The 17,700-nt window shown below is 38.6% G+C and overlaps 1 protein-coding gene and 1 pseudogene across 2 annotated transcripts in view; one reads left to right on the top strand and one right to left on the bottom strand.

Annotated features, from left to right (window-relative positions):
- Positions 1-17,700, top strand: part of VWA3B (von Willebrand factor A domain containing 3B) — a 215,020-nt gene that overhangs the window by 11,541 nt on the left and 185,779 nt on the right. The window contains exons 3-4 of the mRNA XM_082427390.1: positions 7,714-7,808; positions 16,324-16,574. Of these exons, the coding sequence (XP_082283516.1) occupies positions 7,714-7,808; positions 16,324-16,574 (346 nt within the window). The remainder of the gene's footprint in view (positions 1-7,713; positions 7,809-16,323; positions 16,575-17,700) is intronic.
- Positions 7,823-16,374, bottom strand: LOC309644017 (polyadenylate-binding protein 4-like; annotated as a pseudogene). The gene is made up of 2 exons (XR_014268615.1): positions 11,418-16,374; positions 7,823-11,284 (listed from the first exon to the last, which is right to left on the bottom strand). The product of XR_014268615.1 is annotated as a polyadenylate-binding protein 4-like (transcript).

Below are 17,700 nucleotides of genomic sequence, written 5' to 3'. Positions count from 1 at the left end.
TAAAACGTAAGAATCTTACAACAGTATAGCTCCACTTATCCCCCACACCTGTCCTTGGTGTTATTGTTTTAATATATTTTATTTTTACATATATCATAAACCTCACAATCCAGTGTTATAATTATTGCTTTAAAAAGTCATTTGTCTTTTAAAGAAGTTGAGTGGGAAAAAATAGCATCTTAAAATCCACATATTTACTGTTTATAATATTCATCCTTCCTGTAAGATTTGAAATTCCATCTGGTGTTTTTTCCTAAAGAATTTCTTTTTAAGCATTTCTTGTAGTGCTGGTCTGCTGGTGACAGATTTTTCTCAGTTTTTGTTCATCTGATATTGTCTTTATTTTTTTTCTCTTTTTTTGGATGATTGAGTGAGTGATTGACATTTTTTAAATTCTGAAGTGATATAGTCACAGGAAGTTGCAAAGATAATATAGACAGATCCCACATACCCTTCATCCAATTCTCCCACTGGTTACGTCTTATAAAATCATAGTATAATACCAAATCCAGGAATTTGACATTGATACACTGTGTGTGACTAATTCTATGTAATTTTATTTCCTGTTTAGATTTGTGTAACCACCACCACAATCAAGATACAGAACTGTTTATCACCACAAAGATCTCCCTTGTGGTACCCCTTTATAGGCCTACAGATACTCTATCTCCCAAAATCCTTAACTCCTGGCAACCACCAGTCTGTTTTCCACATCTATAACTGTCTCATTTAGAGACTGTTTATATATATGGAATCATATAGTACATGACCTTTTGGGATTGGCAGTTTTTTCACTTGGTATTATTTCTTTGAGTTTCATGCAAGTTGTTGCATGTATCAATAGTTTGTTTCTTTTTATTACAGAGTAGTATTCCATGGTATGGATGTACCACTGTTTGTTTAACCAGTCACCCATTAAAAGACATCTAGGTTGTTTCCAGTTTGGGGATATTACAAGTAAAGCTGCTATGAATAATTATTTACAGGTTTTTATGTGAACATAAATTTTCACTTCTCTGGGATAAATGCCCAGGAATGCAATTGCTAGGTGGTATGTTAAGTGTATGTTTTGTTTTTATTTTGTTTTGTTAAGAAACTTGCCAAACTGTTTTCCAGAGTTGTTGTACTATTCACATCAGTAATATATGAGGGACCCAGTTTTTCCACATCATATCAGCATTTGGTATTGTCACCATTGAAAAATTTTAGCTGTTTTAACAGTTGTGTAGTGATATTTCACCGTGGTTTCAATCTGTATTTCCCTAATGTGTAGTTTTGTTGAATACCTTTTCATGTGCTTATTTGCTATATATCATCTTTGGCAAAATAAATGTTTCTTCATGTCTTTTGATTATTTTCTAATTAGATTGGTGTCTTAAATGTTCATTATGTATTCTAGACAGAAGTCCTTTGTCACATATGTGTTTCACAGATATATTCTCCTAGTCTGTAACTTCTTTTTTCATCCTTTTAACAGAGTTTCTCAGTGCACAGGTGATGAGCTCCAGTTTATTTTTTTTCTTGTATAGATCTTGCTAAGTCTCAGAGTTTTTCTCCCCCCTTTTCTTCCTGAAACTTTTATGATTTTACACCCTACATTTAGCCTGTGATTAATTTATTTTTTGTATAAGGTTGATTTTTTTCGACTATGGATATCCAATTTCTCCAGCACCTTTTATTGAAGAGACTATCCTTTCTCTTTTGAATTGCTTTTCTATCTTTGTTAAAAATTAGCTGGTTGTACTTATATGGGGCTATTTCTGGGTCCTCTGTTTTGTTCTATTTATCTGTATGTCTGTCTCTCCACCAAATCCCAGACTCTTGATTACTATAATTATATAATGTCTTGACATTGGGTAGACTGATTCCTCCCTCTTTATTCTTTTTTCACAATTGTCTTAACTACTACTCTATTTTCTTTGCCTTTCCATATAAATTTTAGAATAACCATGTCTGTCTACAAAAATATTACTGGGATTTTGATAGGAATTGCGTTAAACCAGTATATCAATTTAAGGAGAATTGGCATCTTTACTATGTTGAGTCTTTCAGTCCATGAATATGGAGTATCTCTTCATTTATTTACATCTTTGATTTCCTTCATCACCTGTCTTGTAATTTTCAGTGTACAAGTATTGGACATGTTTTGTTAGATTTACTGTGTATTTCATTTTTCTGAGCAATTATAAATGAAACTGTATTTTTAATTTTGGTTTCCACATGTTCATTGCTAGTATGTAGAAATATGGTTGATTTTTTAATGTTGATCTTCTATCCAGTGACCTTATTGAACTCGCATATTAGTTCTACGAGGTTTTCTTTGGTTGTTGTTGATTCCTTGGGATTTCTAGGTAGACCATCATGTCACCTCCAAATAGGGAAGGTTTTTATTCTTCCTTTCTGATCTATATGCCTTTTATTTCCTTGTCTTGTCATGATGGCTAGAACTTGCAGTATTATGTTGAATAGAAGTGGTAAGAGTAGACATCCTTACCTCATTTCAGATCTTAGGAGAAAGCTTTCAGTCTTTAACCATTAAGTATGATGTTAGGTTTATCGGTAGATTAAAAAAAAATCAAGTTAAGGAAGGTCCCTTATATTTCTAGTTTTCTGAGAGTTTTTATCATGAATGGGTGTTAGGTTTTGTCAAATGCTTTTTCTGTGTCAGTTGAAAGGTTCATGTGATTTTTCTTCCCTAGCCTGTTAATTTGGTTGATTATATTGATTTTTGAATATTGAACCAGCCTTGTATCCTGGAATAAACATGATTCCATCATGTTGTATAATTCTTTTTATACTATATATTGCTGAATTCTACTTGCTAATTTTGTGTTAAGGAGTTTTGCATCTGTATTCATGAAGGATATTGGTCTGTAGTTTCTCTTCCTTTATACTGCCTTTGTCAGGTTTTGGTATCAGGGTAATGCTGGCTTCATAAAATGAGTTGGGAAATGTTCCCTTGTCTTCTATTTTCTGGAAAATATTGTATAGAATTTAATTCTTTCTGTGTTCAGTAGAATTATCCAGAGAACCTATCCAAGCCTGGGGATTTCTTTTTCTAGAAGTTTTTAAATTACAAATTTCTTTCCTTAATAAGGTATAGGACTATTCAAATGATCTATTTTGTATTGAGTGAGTTGTGGTAGTTTGCGTTTTTTGAGGAATTGATTCATTTCATCTAAGTTGTTTAATTTATGTGTGCAGAGTTGTTTGTAGTATTCCATTATTCTTTTGATGTCTGTAGGGTTTTAAGTGATAGTCCCTGTTTCATTCCTGGTATCAGTAATTCATGTCTTCTATCTTTTTATCTTTGTCAGTCTTGCTAGGGGTTTGTCAATTTTATTGATCTTATTAAAATACCAGTTTTTAATTTAATTAATTTTCTCTATTTTTCTTTGTTTAATTGCATTGATTTCTGCCTTGATCTTTATTATTTCCCTCTGCATGCTTTGGATTTTATTTTGCTCTTCTTTTTCTAGTTTCTTCAGGTGGGAGCTTTAGATTATTGATCTGGGACTTTTCAGCTCTTCTTATGTCAGGATTTAGTGCTATAAATTTCTCTCTTTGAGACTGCTCAAATTTTCATATGTTGTATTATCATTTCATTTCATTATCAGTTCATTTCATTGTATATCATTTCAGTTAAGAAAGTATTTTTTATTTCTGTTGAGACTTCTTTGATTCAAGGATTTTTTTTTTTTTTTTTTAGAAGCATGTTATTTAGTTTCCAAGAGTTTCGAGATTTTTCTCTTATCTTTTTGTTATTGATTTCTAGTTTGTTTCCACTGTGGACAGAGAACATACTCAGTTTCAATTCTTTTAAATTTTTCGAGGTTTGTTTTCTAGCCCTGGATATGGTTTACCTTGGTATATATTCTGTGGTACTTGAATGTGTATTCTTCTGTTGTTGTATGGAGTATTTTTTAAAATAAATGCCAGTTAGATCCTGTTTATGATGGTGTTGTTGAGTATTCTTGCTGATTTTCTGTTTAGTTATTCTATCAATTGTTGACAGGAGTGATATTGAAATCTCCAACTGTAATTGTGGATTTGTCTGTTTCTACTTTCAGTTCTATCAGTTTTTACTTTACATATTTGCAGCTCTATTGTTTGGTGCATGTACATTTAGAATTGTGAAGTCTTCCTGGTGGATTGACACTTTTATAATTATATAATGTTCTCCTCTATCCTTAGTAATATTCTTTGCTCTGTAGTTTACTTTTTTTACATCAATATGGTCAATCCTGCTTTCTTTTCTTTAATATTTACATGACTTATCTTTTTTGTCCTTTTACTTTTAACTTATATATCATTATATCTGAAGCAAGTTTTTATAGACACCTTATTATTGGGTCAGTTTTTAAATCCTCTTTGCCAATCTCTTTTAATTGTTGTATCTAGACCAATTATATTTAATGTAATTATTTATATGTTAGAGTTTGTCTGACATTTTATTTTTTGTTTTCTGTTTTTTTCCTCTGTTTTCCATTTATTTCTTTTTCTTGCCTATCTTTGGGTTACTTAAACATTTTTCAGAATTTAAAAAAATTTATCTATAGTATTTTTTGAGTGTATCTCTTCACACAGCTCTTTTAGTGGTTGTGCTAGGTATTACATTATAAATACGTTACTTATCAAAGTCTACTGGTGTCAGCATTTTATCAGTTTGAATGAAGAATGGTAACTATTTCCCTTTATGTGCCTTTAATCTCCTCATTTATAATATGCTTTATTATTTTTCTTCATACATTGAGAATCACATTAGGCTGTACTATACTTTTTGATTCAACCATCGAGCAATTTAGAAAATTCAAGAAGAGAAAGTCTGTTTTATTTACCCATATTTATGCTTACTGTGTTCTTCCTTTCTGATGTTTCAGGGTTCTTTCTTTTATCATCTCCTTCCTGTTTATAGAACTTCCTTTATTTATTCTGTAAGAATAGCTCTGCTAGCAACATTTTTTTTTCTTTGTCTGACAATATCTTTATTTCTCCTTCATTCCTGAAGAATAATTCCACCAGATACAAGATTTGGGGTTGACAGTTCTTTTCTTTTAGCACTTAAAAGACATTGTGCCACTTCCTTCTGGCCTCTGTGATTTCTGATGGGAAATCCACTGTCATTAGAATTGATTACCTATATTAGTATGTAAATGTTTTTACCCTTATGTTTCTTTATTCAGTTCATTACATCTCCTTTATACACTTTCATATCATGTCCTCATTTTTAATCTCTTACAAGAATTTATGCATTTTACATCTGTTGATATTTATCATATTGGAAGTTAAAACTAAAACCCTTAAAAATATTTATTAATTCATTTAAAAGTAACAAACCCATTATATGTTAACATAACATTTTTAAGAAAAATATGTTTTTTAAAATAAAAATGGTAGTGAGAAGAGTGGCACTGTTTTACATTTTTGCAAATCCCTTTAATATTTGTCCCAATAGAAAACAGCTAGATTCTCATATCTGCTTTTTAAAAAATAACAGCTTTATTGAGATGTAATTCACATACTATACGATTCACCCATTTAAAGTGTGCAATTCAATATTTACAGATATGTGCAACCATCATCACAGTCAACTTTAGAACATTTTCATCACCGCAGAAAGAAACCGTGTACTTCTTAGCTATGCACCCTGCCCATCAGGCCCCAGCCCAAAGCAGTCTACTTTCTGTTGCTATAGATTTTCTTGTTCTGGACATTTTATATAAATGGAGTCATATAATATGTGGTGTTTTGTGACTGACATCTTTCACTTTTTAAAAATTAATTAATTAATTAATTAATTTTTGGCTGAGTTGGGTCTTCGTTGCTGCGTGTGGGCTTTCTCTAGTTGTGGCGAGTGGGGGCTACTCTTCGTTGCGGTGCGCGGTCTTCTCATTACGGTGGCTTCTCTTGTTGTGGAGCACGAGCTCTAGGTGCATGGGCTTCAGTAGTTGTGGCACATGGGCTCAGTAGTTGTGGCTTGCAGGCTCTAGAGCGCAGGCTCAGTCGTTGTGGTGCACGGGCTTAGTTGCTCTGCGGCATGGGGGATCTTCCCGGACCAGGGCTTGAACCCGTGTCCCCTGCATTGGCAGGCGGATTCTTAACCACTGTGCCACCAGGGAAGTCCCTGACATCTTTCACTTAATGTGATGTTTTTAAGATTCATCCATGTTGTAGCATGTACCAGAACTTTATTCATGTTATGGCCAAATAAAATCAGGAGATGAATTGTATGGATATTCCACAGTTTGTTTATCCACTTACCAGTTGATGGGTGGAGAGCTGATTCTTATTCTAGCAAGCAGTTAACTTGGTTGGACTCAAACTCCAAACTCTGCCTCCCTTATTAAATAAATGCAAATCTCACCAGTTTCCTTTTTTCAAGGATTAATGCTACTCCAGTTTCTGCCTGTTCTTGATTGCTCTCTAGTGCCTTCAAGTAGCTATTTTAATATTTTGTCCAGGGCTTATAATTTTTTTCTGTGTGAGAGTTAGCCAATAAAATCTACTTCACCATTATTGGATGGGGAATTCACAATGCTTTAATTTTAATTGGCAATACAGCTATGGAGCCTTATGTAGATTCATCTTCTTCAATTCTCAGAAAATAGCCCTCTCTCCTGACTCCAGATAAATGTCTTAGGTAAAGAGAGAATGCTACTGGTGATTTGAAGCTGCTCTGTAAATGTCAGTCAAGATGTTGAAATCTTAGAAATGAAGATTTTAAAGACTGAGAGATTTACTGAGTGAGGTTATTGCTGATGGGATTCAAGTATCCATTCTTTGCTCTTTACTATTATGGACATTGAACTTAAAGACTTGTGAATTTTATCATTCCTGGTGATTTGGGACCAAACCTGGTCTCTAAAATTCAGCCTTGCCCCTTCTGCCTTTCCCAAGTAGGCTGTGATCCTGCCTCCCTAGAAAGGCAAAGGAAAGGAAGTGTTGGATCGAAGAGTACCACCACTTTCTCTACCACCTTTGGGACTTAATAATACTAACAATAACAACAACAATAAAATAATTATCACAATAAAACAGCTCCATGAAGCCTTACCTCATCTCTGTCCTGCCAAGTCATAATTAGTCCTTGAAACCTTCTGTTAGTTCTGCGAAGGAGTAAACATATGTTTCAGGAAGCACTGTACTCCCATTCTGTAAGCACTGTGTCTAGCACATAGCGGGTGCTCAATGAGTGTTTATGGGATGGATGTTGAACAGCTGAGCATATGCTCTGAGAGGAAAGTGGTCTTGACATCCTGTATGAGTGTTCTGACTCTGTTCCCTACTTGCTTCAACTCACTCATTTATTCACGAATCCCCACTCGAGAGAACAGTAGATAATATCTAAGTTTAATTTTTAAAATTCTGAAAACTAAGCCCAAGTCCTGAATAAAAGATTTCCAGAATTAAACACAGTTTCTATGTCATCTTTTTGACCTCTGCCTTAATCATTCTGGACAAAAGAACCAGGAGACCAAGAAACAAACCCTGTTCTTCCTCGCCATTCATTCATGCATTACAGGATTTCACATGTCATAAACAGTCACATTTATCATAGCACCTAGAAATACTTCATTATCTAGAACAGAATACTAAGCATCACGGATTTTTGGTGTCCCTGGGGATATAATCTGATGTCAGAGAAAAACATTTTGAAATAAAATAAGTGTTGATAATGTACCATTTTGACTGCTTTTCTTTATAAACATGCAGATTATGTGACGTCTCTGGGGAGACTTGTGGCTTCCCGGTATGCAGACGGCCTGTTTCCACGGATCTACACAACGGAAGATGGCAGAGTGTACAATGTAAGTCGGAGTTCCCTCGATGGCCAGGGCCTGGGACACGCTGCTGAGGTCTACATGGAGAGGCAGGCAGGCCAAGGCCTTATCAGGGCTGGAGGATTTCTTCTGACTGTGTGTAGACAGTGGTGAATGCCACGGCCCAGGAACTGGGGAGAGAAGCACTTGACCCATTAGAGATGAGAGCAGAAAGGTCTTGACCAGAGGTGAAAACCTTTGCATATCAACACTTTGTTTTGCCTGGGAAATAAAGAAACAAAGCAGTATGACAGAAGTTAGCTGAAAGGCAAGCGCAAGCTGCTGTTATCTGGTAGATGCTCTAGGAATAGAGGACCCCTGATGCAGGTAGTAGTGGACAGAGATTGAGCGGCACCTCTTACTGGAATCCTTCATTCCCAGCAATTCAACACGTGATTCCTGCGCGCCCTTAACACGTCAGGCGCTGTGCACACCCCGGCCACCACAGGGAGCTCCAGAGACACACGTCCCATCATGTTGCTTCATGGATACTTTTTCATGTCACTGTACATTCATGTACCACCTGGATGGTTATTTCTTAACATTTAAAAACTGTACATTACTTTTATTTTATTTTATTTGGTGGCACTGCACAGCTTTTTAATCTGAACCACCTTAAAATCAATGTGGCAATATTGAAAATGTCTGTCTTTGCCATCTAATTCCACCCGCACAGCCCCTATGACATGGTCCCACCCTGGATTCTGTGTTATGGTAGAGGTGTGTAGTAAGTTCCGTGAACTCTGGTGAGGGAGTTAGGAATTCTGCATTAGGGAGCCGTGGAAAGCAGCAGAAGGCAATGCTGGTGCTTCAGGAATAAGCTTGAGAGACACGGGGGCGCTTGGAGGGGGCTGGGATGAGAACGAAAGGAGTTGAAGGCAGAGGGGCCAGCATGAAAATGTAGAATTACATGGTGTGTTCCGAAGACACATTTTCCTTAACCATTTAGGTGTTTGGGGGTGTTGTGAAGATTATTAAAGTTGTTATTTTTGTTTTTTTTTTAAGTACCAGATCTTTTAACATCTGATTCTTCACAGCATAGGGCACACTTTTTTCTTATTCCTTTTGTCTGTCTCCTGCCTCCCTACACCCTGAAAGGCCTTGCACGATTTTGCCTGACCTGTGTGAACGATGCTTTATTTGTAAGTCACCTTTCAGGGGCAGCCCCTAGAGTGTGGGTGGCAGCTCTGGGTGATCAAGTAATCCAGGTACAGGGGAGCTTGGCCTGAGAGACAAGAGGACATAGGACAAAGGCTGTGAGCGGGAGGATGGGTAGTGGGGTGGCATCCCTTAGAGGAAGCCAGGCAGATGTGCTGGCATGTTTAGAAGCATTTTCAGAAATATTTTTGGCATATTATGCTTAGGCAGATGTTTCAGTGAGACTTTCTTTTTCATCTGCCTTTGCTGATCTCTCTTTTCTTCTACCTAATTTCTCCCCCAGCCCAACCCAGTTTTCTCTGGAGTCTCTGAATTTTATCTAGATTTGTTGAATACAAATTTTTAAAATTTAATTTTTATTTTTTATTAGAGTACATTGTTGATTGACAATGTTGTGTTAGTTTCAGGTGTACAGCAAAGTGATTTAGTTATACATATACACATATCCATTCTTTTTCAGATTCTTTTCCCATATGTTTTTACATATTATTGAGTAGAGTTCCCTGTGTTATACAGTAGGTCCTTGTTGATTTTATATATAGTAGTGTGTATATGTTAATCCCAAACTCCTGATTTATCCTCCCCCCACCACCTTTCCCCTTTGGTAACCATAAGTTTGTTCTCAAAGTCTGTTGAGTCTGTTTCCGTCCTGTAAATAGGTCCATTTGTATCATTTTTAAAAATTCCACATATAAGTGATATCAAATGATATTTGTCTTTCTTGTCTGACTTCACTTAGTATGATAATCTCTAGGTTGAATACAAATTTGATGTCATTTATGAAATGATACAATTCAACGCCAGATGCAAATATGATACAGATGCATTTTTTGTTATATTCATTTGTTTTATTTTTCAGATTCCACATGTGATTACATACAATATTTGTCTTTCTCTGTCTGACTTATTTCACTGAGCATAATACCTTCCAAATCCATCCATGTTGTTGCAAATGGCAAGCTTTCATTATTTTTTATGGCTGAGTAATATTCTATTTATGGCTGAGTAAAATTCTACCTGAAAAATATTCTATTCTATTGTGTGATATATGTATATATATATCACATCTCCTTTATCCATTCATATGTTGATGGATACTTAGGTTGCTTCCATATCTTCCATTATCTGGCTGCTGTAAATAATGCTGCTATGAACACTGGGCTGCATGTATACCTACAAATTAGTGTTTTCATTTTCTTTGGATATATACCCAGGAGAATTGCTGGATTATATGCCAGTTCTATTTTTAGTTTTTTGAAGAACTTCCATACTGTTTTTCATAGTGGCTGCACCAATTACATCCCACCAACAGTGCAGGAGGGTTCCGTTATCTCCATTTCCTGAGCATTTGTTATTTGTGGTCTTTTTGATGATAGCCATTCTGACAGGTGTGAGCTGATATCTCATTGTGGTTTTGATTTGCATTTCTCTGATGATTAGTGACGTTGAGCATCTTTTCATGTGCCTGTTGACCATCTGTATGTCTTCTTTGGGAAAATGTCTATTTAGATCTTCTGCCCATTTTTTTAATTGAGTTTTTTTTTTATGGAGTTTTTTTCTTTATTGAGAAACTTAAGACTTGGATACATCAAATAAAACCAATTTCTGGGGGGAAAAAAATCAAAACTCAAAATAGAAAAAAAAAAGTTAACACTGTCTGCGCCATATCAGAACCCAGAGAATATAATCTTTCAATTGAAAAATTCTAGGCACTTCAGAATTGACCTTTTGATACAAAATGACCTATTAAATTTGCAATTTGTGGTTCTTGGTGTTGAGGTCCATAGGACAAGCTAGGGCGTCTTCAAACCTTGAGCTGAATTCCATGAGGGGTTATTTGGCTTGTGAATCGTTTTGTCCTTGTCTAAGAGGCAGCAGCAGCAACAGCGCCCACCTTCTGGGCACCTTCTTTCTTGGCATGATGAGCCTGTAGGACCGCCACAGCTTCATCCACGTTGGAGCGGAGAGACTCGGGGACTCCAGCATGTGCAGCAGCTCCGAGCTGTCAATCTCCAGCAGCATCCCCGTAATCTTCCCGGCCAGGTTTGAGTGCATCGTCTGGATGAGCGGGAACAAACGTTCACCCAGCATCTGCTTCTGTTCCTGGGGGGGTGCTGCGGCCAGCATGGCGGCGGTCAGCGGCTCCTGCCCCTGCACATGGACCGCAGGCTGGGGTGCCTGCAGGGGCCGGATGGCAGGGTGAGGGCTGCGGACACCGGAGGCATATTTGTAAGGTGCAACAGCCCGAGGAGCAGTGACAGCAACAGCAGCACGAGGCGCTAGGCTCTGCACAGCTGCGGGAACACCTCCAGACTGGCAGCTGTCAGTCGGCCCTTGCTGGGCAGCACCAGCCCCACCAAAGTCCATAGCCAAGCGGTCTGGGCACTCAGACCCGACTCTGAGTGGTAGTAGGGAGGCCGCGAGAGGCCAGAGCATTACCAGCTGGAGCCAGATGGCGAAGAGCTGGACGACGCCCAGACTGGCATATAGCACTTGGCATTCCTTGGAAGCCTCGAGGTCTCCCACCTTGCTGCCAGCGTGGATTAGGCCTCATCTGTGCTAACTGGTTAGGTAATATGGAGGTCTTCCCTGAGCCTGTGGAACTGCTGGCACAAAGTAGCCCCCAGCTGCAGGCTGGAACTGATTTAAGATGGCATTGGCGGGGAGCGCTCTAATCCCGACCACCCAATGCATATACTGGTTGGTCAGGTGAGCCTTTCTCTCTTCCCTTCTCTGGGCCAGGGTGACATACAGTGGCTTGGAGCCCACGATGCGTCTGTTCATCTCTGTGACTGCTTTGGTTGCCTCTTCAGGGGATGAGAAGCAGACAAAGCCAAACCCTTTGCTTCTCCCACCCTCCAGCATCACCTTAGCATTGGTGATTGATCCAAAAGGAGAAAACTCTTTCCTTAACTTCTCATCATCAATGGTGTCATCCAAGTTCTAAATGTAGAGATTCACCCCTGATAGCGACTAATTCTCTCCTGTTTCGGCTGTTCAAATTCTCGCTTTAACTTGGCCTGCTGTTGCACTTTCTTCTGTGGAAATGGGAATGACTTTCCCACTGATTTCTTTTCCATTCATCTCTTCCACGGCCTTATTGGAATCCTCGTGCTTTTCATAACTCACAAAGCCAAAGCCTTTGGATTTCCCACTGGGATCTCTCGTCACCTTGACACTTAGAGTCTTACCAAACTGGCTGAATAGCTCTTTCAGACTCTCATCATCCACCTCTTCCCCAGAGTTTTTGATACAAACATTGGTGAATTCCTTGGCTTTGGCTCCAAGCTCAGCTTCCCGCTCTTTTCGAGACTTGAATCTGCCCACAAACACTTTGTGGTCATTGAGGAGCATGCCGTTCATCCTCTCGATGGCCTTGTCGGCAGCCTCCTGGGTCTCGAAGTGGACAAAGACGTAACCCTTAGAGCCGTTCTCATCACACACCACCTTGCAGGACAGAATGTTTCCAAAAGCAGAAAAAGTATCATAAAGTGCCTTGTTATCTATAGATTTGTCCAGGTTCTTGATGAAGACGTTTCCCACGCCAGATTTTCTCAGAGAGGGATCCCTCTGAGACCACATGATACGGATTGGCTTTCTGTTAATCACATCAAAGTTCATGGTATCCAAAGCCCGCTCAGCATCAGCCGGCTGCCGGAAGTTGACGTAGGCATAACCCAGGGAGCGGCGGGTGATCATATCGCGGCAGACCCAGATGGATAGCACAGGCCCCGCAGGACTGAACTCTTCGTTCAGCATGGCCTCGGTGATGTCCGAGTGCAGGTCACCCACGTACAGGGAGGCCATGGGGTAGCTGCTGGCCGCAGCGTTCATCTCCCCACCACCCCGAGCCCCGCCAGGAGGACTTCTTAGAGGGACCACACAGGACAAAGGGGGCTCCGCTCCGAGCTGTGGCCCATGCCGCGGCTCACAGGTGGCAGTGAAGCTCAGAGAAGCTGGAGTCGGCTCCGCGGGCCGGAGAGGAGTCTGGGGGCTGCTCGGAGGAGACTGCCAAACCGCAGACAAAAGGCTCTCAAAAACAATATGGCCCTCCCTGGGAGTTTGCAATTTTCAGCTGTCCTGGTCTGGAAGCTCCTAATTTCAAAAAATGAAAAAAAGTAAAACGGGGACTGTCCTCCAAATTACAAAAATTCTTCCAGAGGCAACCCCGTGGTGCCCACGGCGGCCTCCGGAACGTGCGTTTCTCTATAAATATAGGCCTCGGGCTCCCAGCGGTTTAAGATTACGGCAGCCCGGGGAAGAGGGAAACCAAATAGTTGTCAGTGTCGAGTCGGCAAGCCCCCAGGCTGCCGGAACGCGCAGGCGCCACCCACGCCGGGGAGGCGAAGGGCAGCGCGGACACGTGCAGCGCGGAGGCCGGCGCGCTGGGGGCGGGTGTGGCTGGCGCGGGGCTGCCACGTGACGCTGCCGGGCGGCGGGCGAAGGCGCGTGGACGCGGGCGCGCGAGCGGCTCACCACCGGGCCGACGGGCGGGGACTGACGGACGCCCAGGGGCGGCGGCGGCGGCGGCGTGGGGGGGCAGGTCGGAAGCGTGCCGAAGTGACTACCCCGCGGGTTGTCCTGAGGAGGATTCGCTCTTTTTCTTTCTTTCTTTTTTTTTTTTTAAAAGCTTTAAAAGCGTTTCCGGGTTTTTTTTCTTTTCTTTTTTTTTCTTCAGGCTGCTAGGCCTGAAAGCGGCGGAGGCTGCGGCGACCCAGGGCAGAGAGCGAGTTGTTTGTTTTTTTGATATTGATTTGTATGACTATATATTTTGGATATTAATCCCTTATCAGTCATATCATTTGCAAATATTTTCTCCCATTCAGAAGGTTATCTTTTCATTTTGCCAGTGGTTTCATATGCTGTGCAAAAGCTTTTCAGTTTAATTAGGTCCCATTTATTCACTTTTGCTTTTGTTTCCTTTGCCTTAGGAGACAGATTCAAAAAGATATTGCTGCGATTTATGTCAGAGAGTGTTCTGCCTGTGTTTTCCCCTAGGAGTTTTATGGTTTCCAGTATTACATTTAGGTCTTTAATTCATTTTGAGGTTATTTTTGTATGCAGTGTGAGAAAATATTCTAATTTTATTCTTTTACAAGTAGCTGTCTAGTTTTCCCAGCACCACTTATTGAAAGGAGTGTCTTTTCCCAATTGTATATTCTTGCCTCTTTTGTCATAAATTAATTGACCATAAATGCATGGATTTATTTCTGGGCTGTCTGTTCTGCGTCATTGATCTACGTGTCTGTTTTTGTGCCAGTACCATACTGTTTTGATTGCTGGCTTTGTAGTATAGTCTGAAGTCAGGGAACATGATACCTCCAGCTCTGTTCTTCTTTCTAAAGATTTCTTCGGCTATTCACGGTCTTTTGTGTTTTCATACAAATTTTGAAATTATTTGTTCTAGTTCTGTGAAAAATGCCATTGGTATTTTGATAACGCTGGCATTAAATATATAGGTTGCCTTGGGTAGTATGGTCATTTTAACAATATTAATTCTTCCAATCCATGAACACAGTGTATCTTTCTATCTGTTTGTGTCATCTTTAATTTCTTTCATTAGTGTCTTAATAGTTTTCTGAGTACAGGTGTTTTTACTTTTACCTCCTTAGATTTATTCCTAGGTATTTTATTCTTTTTGATGTGATAGTAAATGGGATTGTTTTCTTAATTTCTCTTTCTGGTAGTTCATTGTTAGTGTATAGAACTACAACAAATTTCTGTATACTAATTTTGTATCCTGAATTCATTGATGAACTCTGGTAGTTTTTTGGTGGTGTCTTTAGGATTTTCTATGTGTAATATCATGTCATTTGCAAATAGTGACAGTTTTACTTCTTCCTTTCCAATTTGAATTCCTTTTATTTCTTTTTTGTCTGATTGCTCTGGCTAAGACTTACAATACTATGTTGAATTAAAGCAAGAGCAGGCATCCTGGTCTTGTTCCTGATCTTAGAGGAAATGCTTTCAGCTTTTCACCATCAAGTATGCTGTTAGCTATAGGTTTATCATATATGGCCTTTATTTTGTCGAGGTATGTTCCCTCTATATCCACTTTGTGGAGAGTTTTTTTTTTTTAATCATAAATGGATGTTAAGTTTTGTCAAAAGCTTTTTCTGCATCCATTGAGATGATAATATGATTTTTATTCTTCAGTTTGTTAAAGTGGTATATCACACTTATTGATTTGCAGGTACTGAACCATCCTTGCATCTCTGGGATAAATCCCACTTGATCATGATATATGATCCATTTAATGTATTTTTGGATTTGGTTTGCTAATATTTTGTTGAAGATTTTTGCATCTATGTTAATCAGTGATAAGCCTGTAATTTTCTCTTTTTGTTATAATCTGGTTTTGGTATCAGGGTGATGCTGGCCTGGTAGAATGAGTTTGGAAGTGTTCTTTCCTTTGCAATTTTTTTGGAATAGTTTGAGAAGGATAGGTGTTAACTCTCCTCTAAATGTTTGGTAGAATTCACCTGTGAAGCCATCTGGTTCTAGACTTTTGTTTTGGGGGAGTTGTTGGGATATTTTTTATTACTGATTCAATTTCATTACTGATAATTGGCCTGTTCATATTTTCTGTTTCTTCCTGGTTCCATCTGGGAGATTTGTGCATTTCTTCATTTTATTGGTGTATAGTTGTTCATAACAATCTTTTATGATCCTTTATATTTCTGTAGTGTTGGTTGTAAGTTTTTCTTTTTCATTACTGGTTTTATTCATTTGGACACTCTCTTTTTTTCTCTATGAGTCTGGCTAAAGGTTTATCAGTTTTGTTTATCTTTTCAAAGAACCAACTCTTAGTTTCGTTGTTATTTTCTCTTGCTTCTTTAGTCTCTGTTTCATTTATTTCTGCTCTGATCTTTATGATTTCCTTCTTTCTACTAACTCCATGTTTTGTTTGTTCATCTTTTTCTAGTTCCTTTAGGAACTTTTTTCCCCTCTGCCTTTGCTGATCTCTCTTTTCTTCTACCTAATTTCTTGAAGTACCCCTGAGCATCTTCAGATAAAAATAATTCTGTAACTAGAAAGATTAAACACAATCTGGAAACACATTTTTATAAAAAGAGTGCTATATTTTTGAATAGATTTCATCACCATGTTTCCTTCTATGGGGAATTATCCAAGGGTTTTTCAGTTGAAAGATTGGAAGACTTCCTCCTGGATTATGTGGAGTTTGAAGGATCATCTATGAAACTGTTATTAATGTACAGTTCTTGATGGCATAGCCCATGACTCAGTGGGCCCTATTGTTCCTGGCTGCAGTGTGGTTCAAATGACTTGATTTGGTGTGCTTTTATTAATTTTATTTTATTTTGTCACTTTTATTTTCATTAAGTTGACAGCCAAATCAGAACTGATCTATCAGTACGTGGAACACTTAACACAAGCTGTGGAGAGCTACAAGCAGCGGATGGACTGGCTCACCAGCAACAGCAGGCAGATATTCGGTGTCATCTTGGAACGGTGCATCACCATAGTGCTGGATTTTGGCGGCATGCTGGAGGAGGAGCTTAATCTGTGCCAAGATGCTCTAATCATGGTCCTCCAGGAGCAGGTGGCTCACATAGCCAAGTTCAATATCATATGGTGAGTTCCCATAGGAAAGGAGTATTTCCCTGAAACTTCATGAGTAATTTTCATGTATTTGGAGTTAAGGAGCATAACTAACACAGTTAGATCTGTGGGGAGGGAGGAGCTATAATCTTGTAATTTCCTAGAATATATCATTCCAGCAGAAAACCCACAATGAGTAAATCTTAAAAACTTTTATCTGCTTTGTATATGGCATCTTAGTTTTCAAATTAGAAGAGACTTTAAAACATTCTTTTTTTCAGTGTATGGTATGGCAAGGTCAAAATATAAGAATATAAATTCTTAAAATTAAAATTCCTTCACACGTTTTACACTTTAGGTTCAATAATGAATTCCAGGGTCACAAATTTCACTGCTTTTCAGATTGAGTTTGCAGCTCAAATTGATTTCCCCTGTAAGTTGACCCCCTTTAATCAGAACAACAGGTGGCTGGCTTTATAGACTTACCCATATTTCAGAGTTTTCACAATCAATTTTTTACAGATTCTTGAATTCAAGAGAATTTGGACTTCAGCACTGACTTCTCATGTGGAACAGTGGCTGTACTTCCCTGACAGAAAACATCTGGATGAGAGGGACATCTATCTAATTGAGTTTTTCTTTTTTAAGTAAAATATTTTCAGCTAAACAGATGACACCTTTGAGGATGCTGCCTAATTGTGTTCTATCCCAGGTTTCTATTTCTGTCGCAGTTATATTATTGAAAGAATTAAGTGATTAAGTCTACAGTGCTTTAGCTTCCTTGGAAATGTGTGCTATAGCATAGATGCCACTCAGCCAGATTCTCTACCCAATGGGCCACACAGAGGTAAGGCAGCCTCTGTATCTGGAGGTGGGCTAGGAGGGGCAAATCAGGCTGATTCATTTAGTCCAGGATTTACGTAATTCTTATAATTACAAATGCATAAGTGATTCATAAAATTCATTTAATTATAAACACAGAGATAAACTCAAGTGGCCCTTGTTTTTTGGGGCTATTCCATCACATTTCTAAGCTCAAATTAAATGATTGAATAAAAATGTCCCAGGATTTAAAAACTTATGCTCTACTGAACTCAAAACAATACTATTTTTGATCCAAAAAAGGTAACTGATGGGAATCTTTCAGAACAATGAAAAC

Source organism: Balaenoptera physalus (assembly GCF_965194825.1).
Source record: "Balaenoptera physalus genome assembly, chromosome: 15".
Classification (NCBI taxonomy): domain Eukaryota; kingdom Metazoa; phylum Chordata; class Mammalia; order Artiodactyla; family Balaenopteridae; genus Balaenoptera; species Balaenoptera physalus.
The sequence above is the reverse complement of the archived record's forward strand: the minus strand, read 5'-3'. Positions and strand labels throughout refer to the sequence as shown.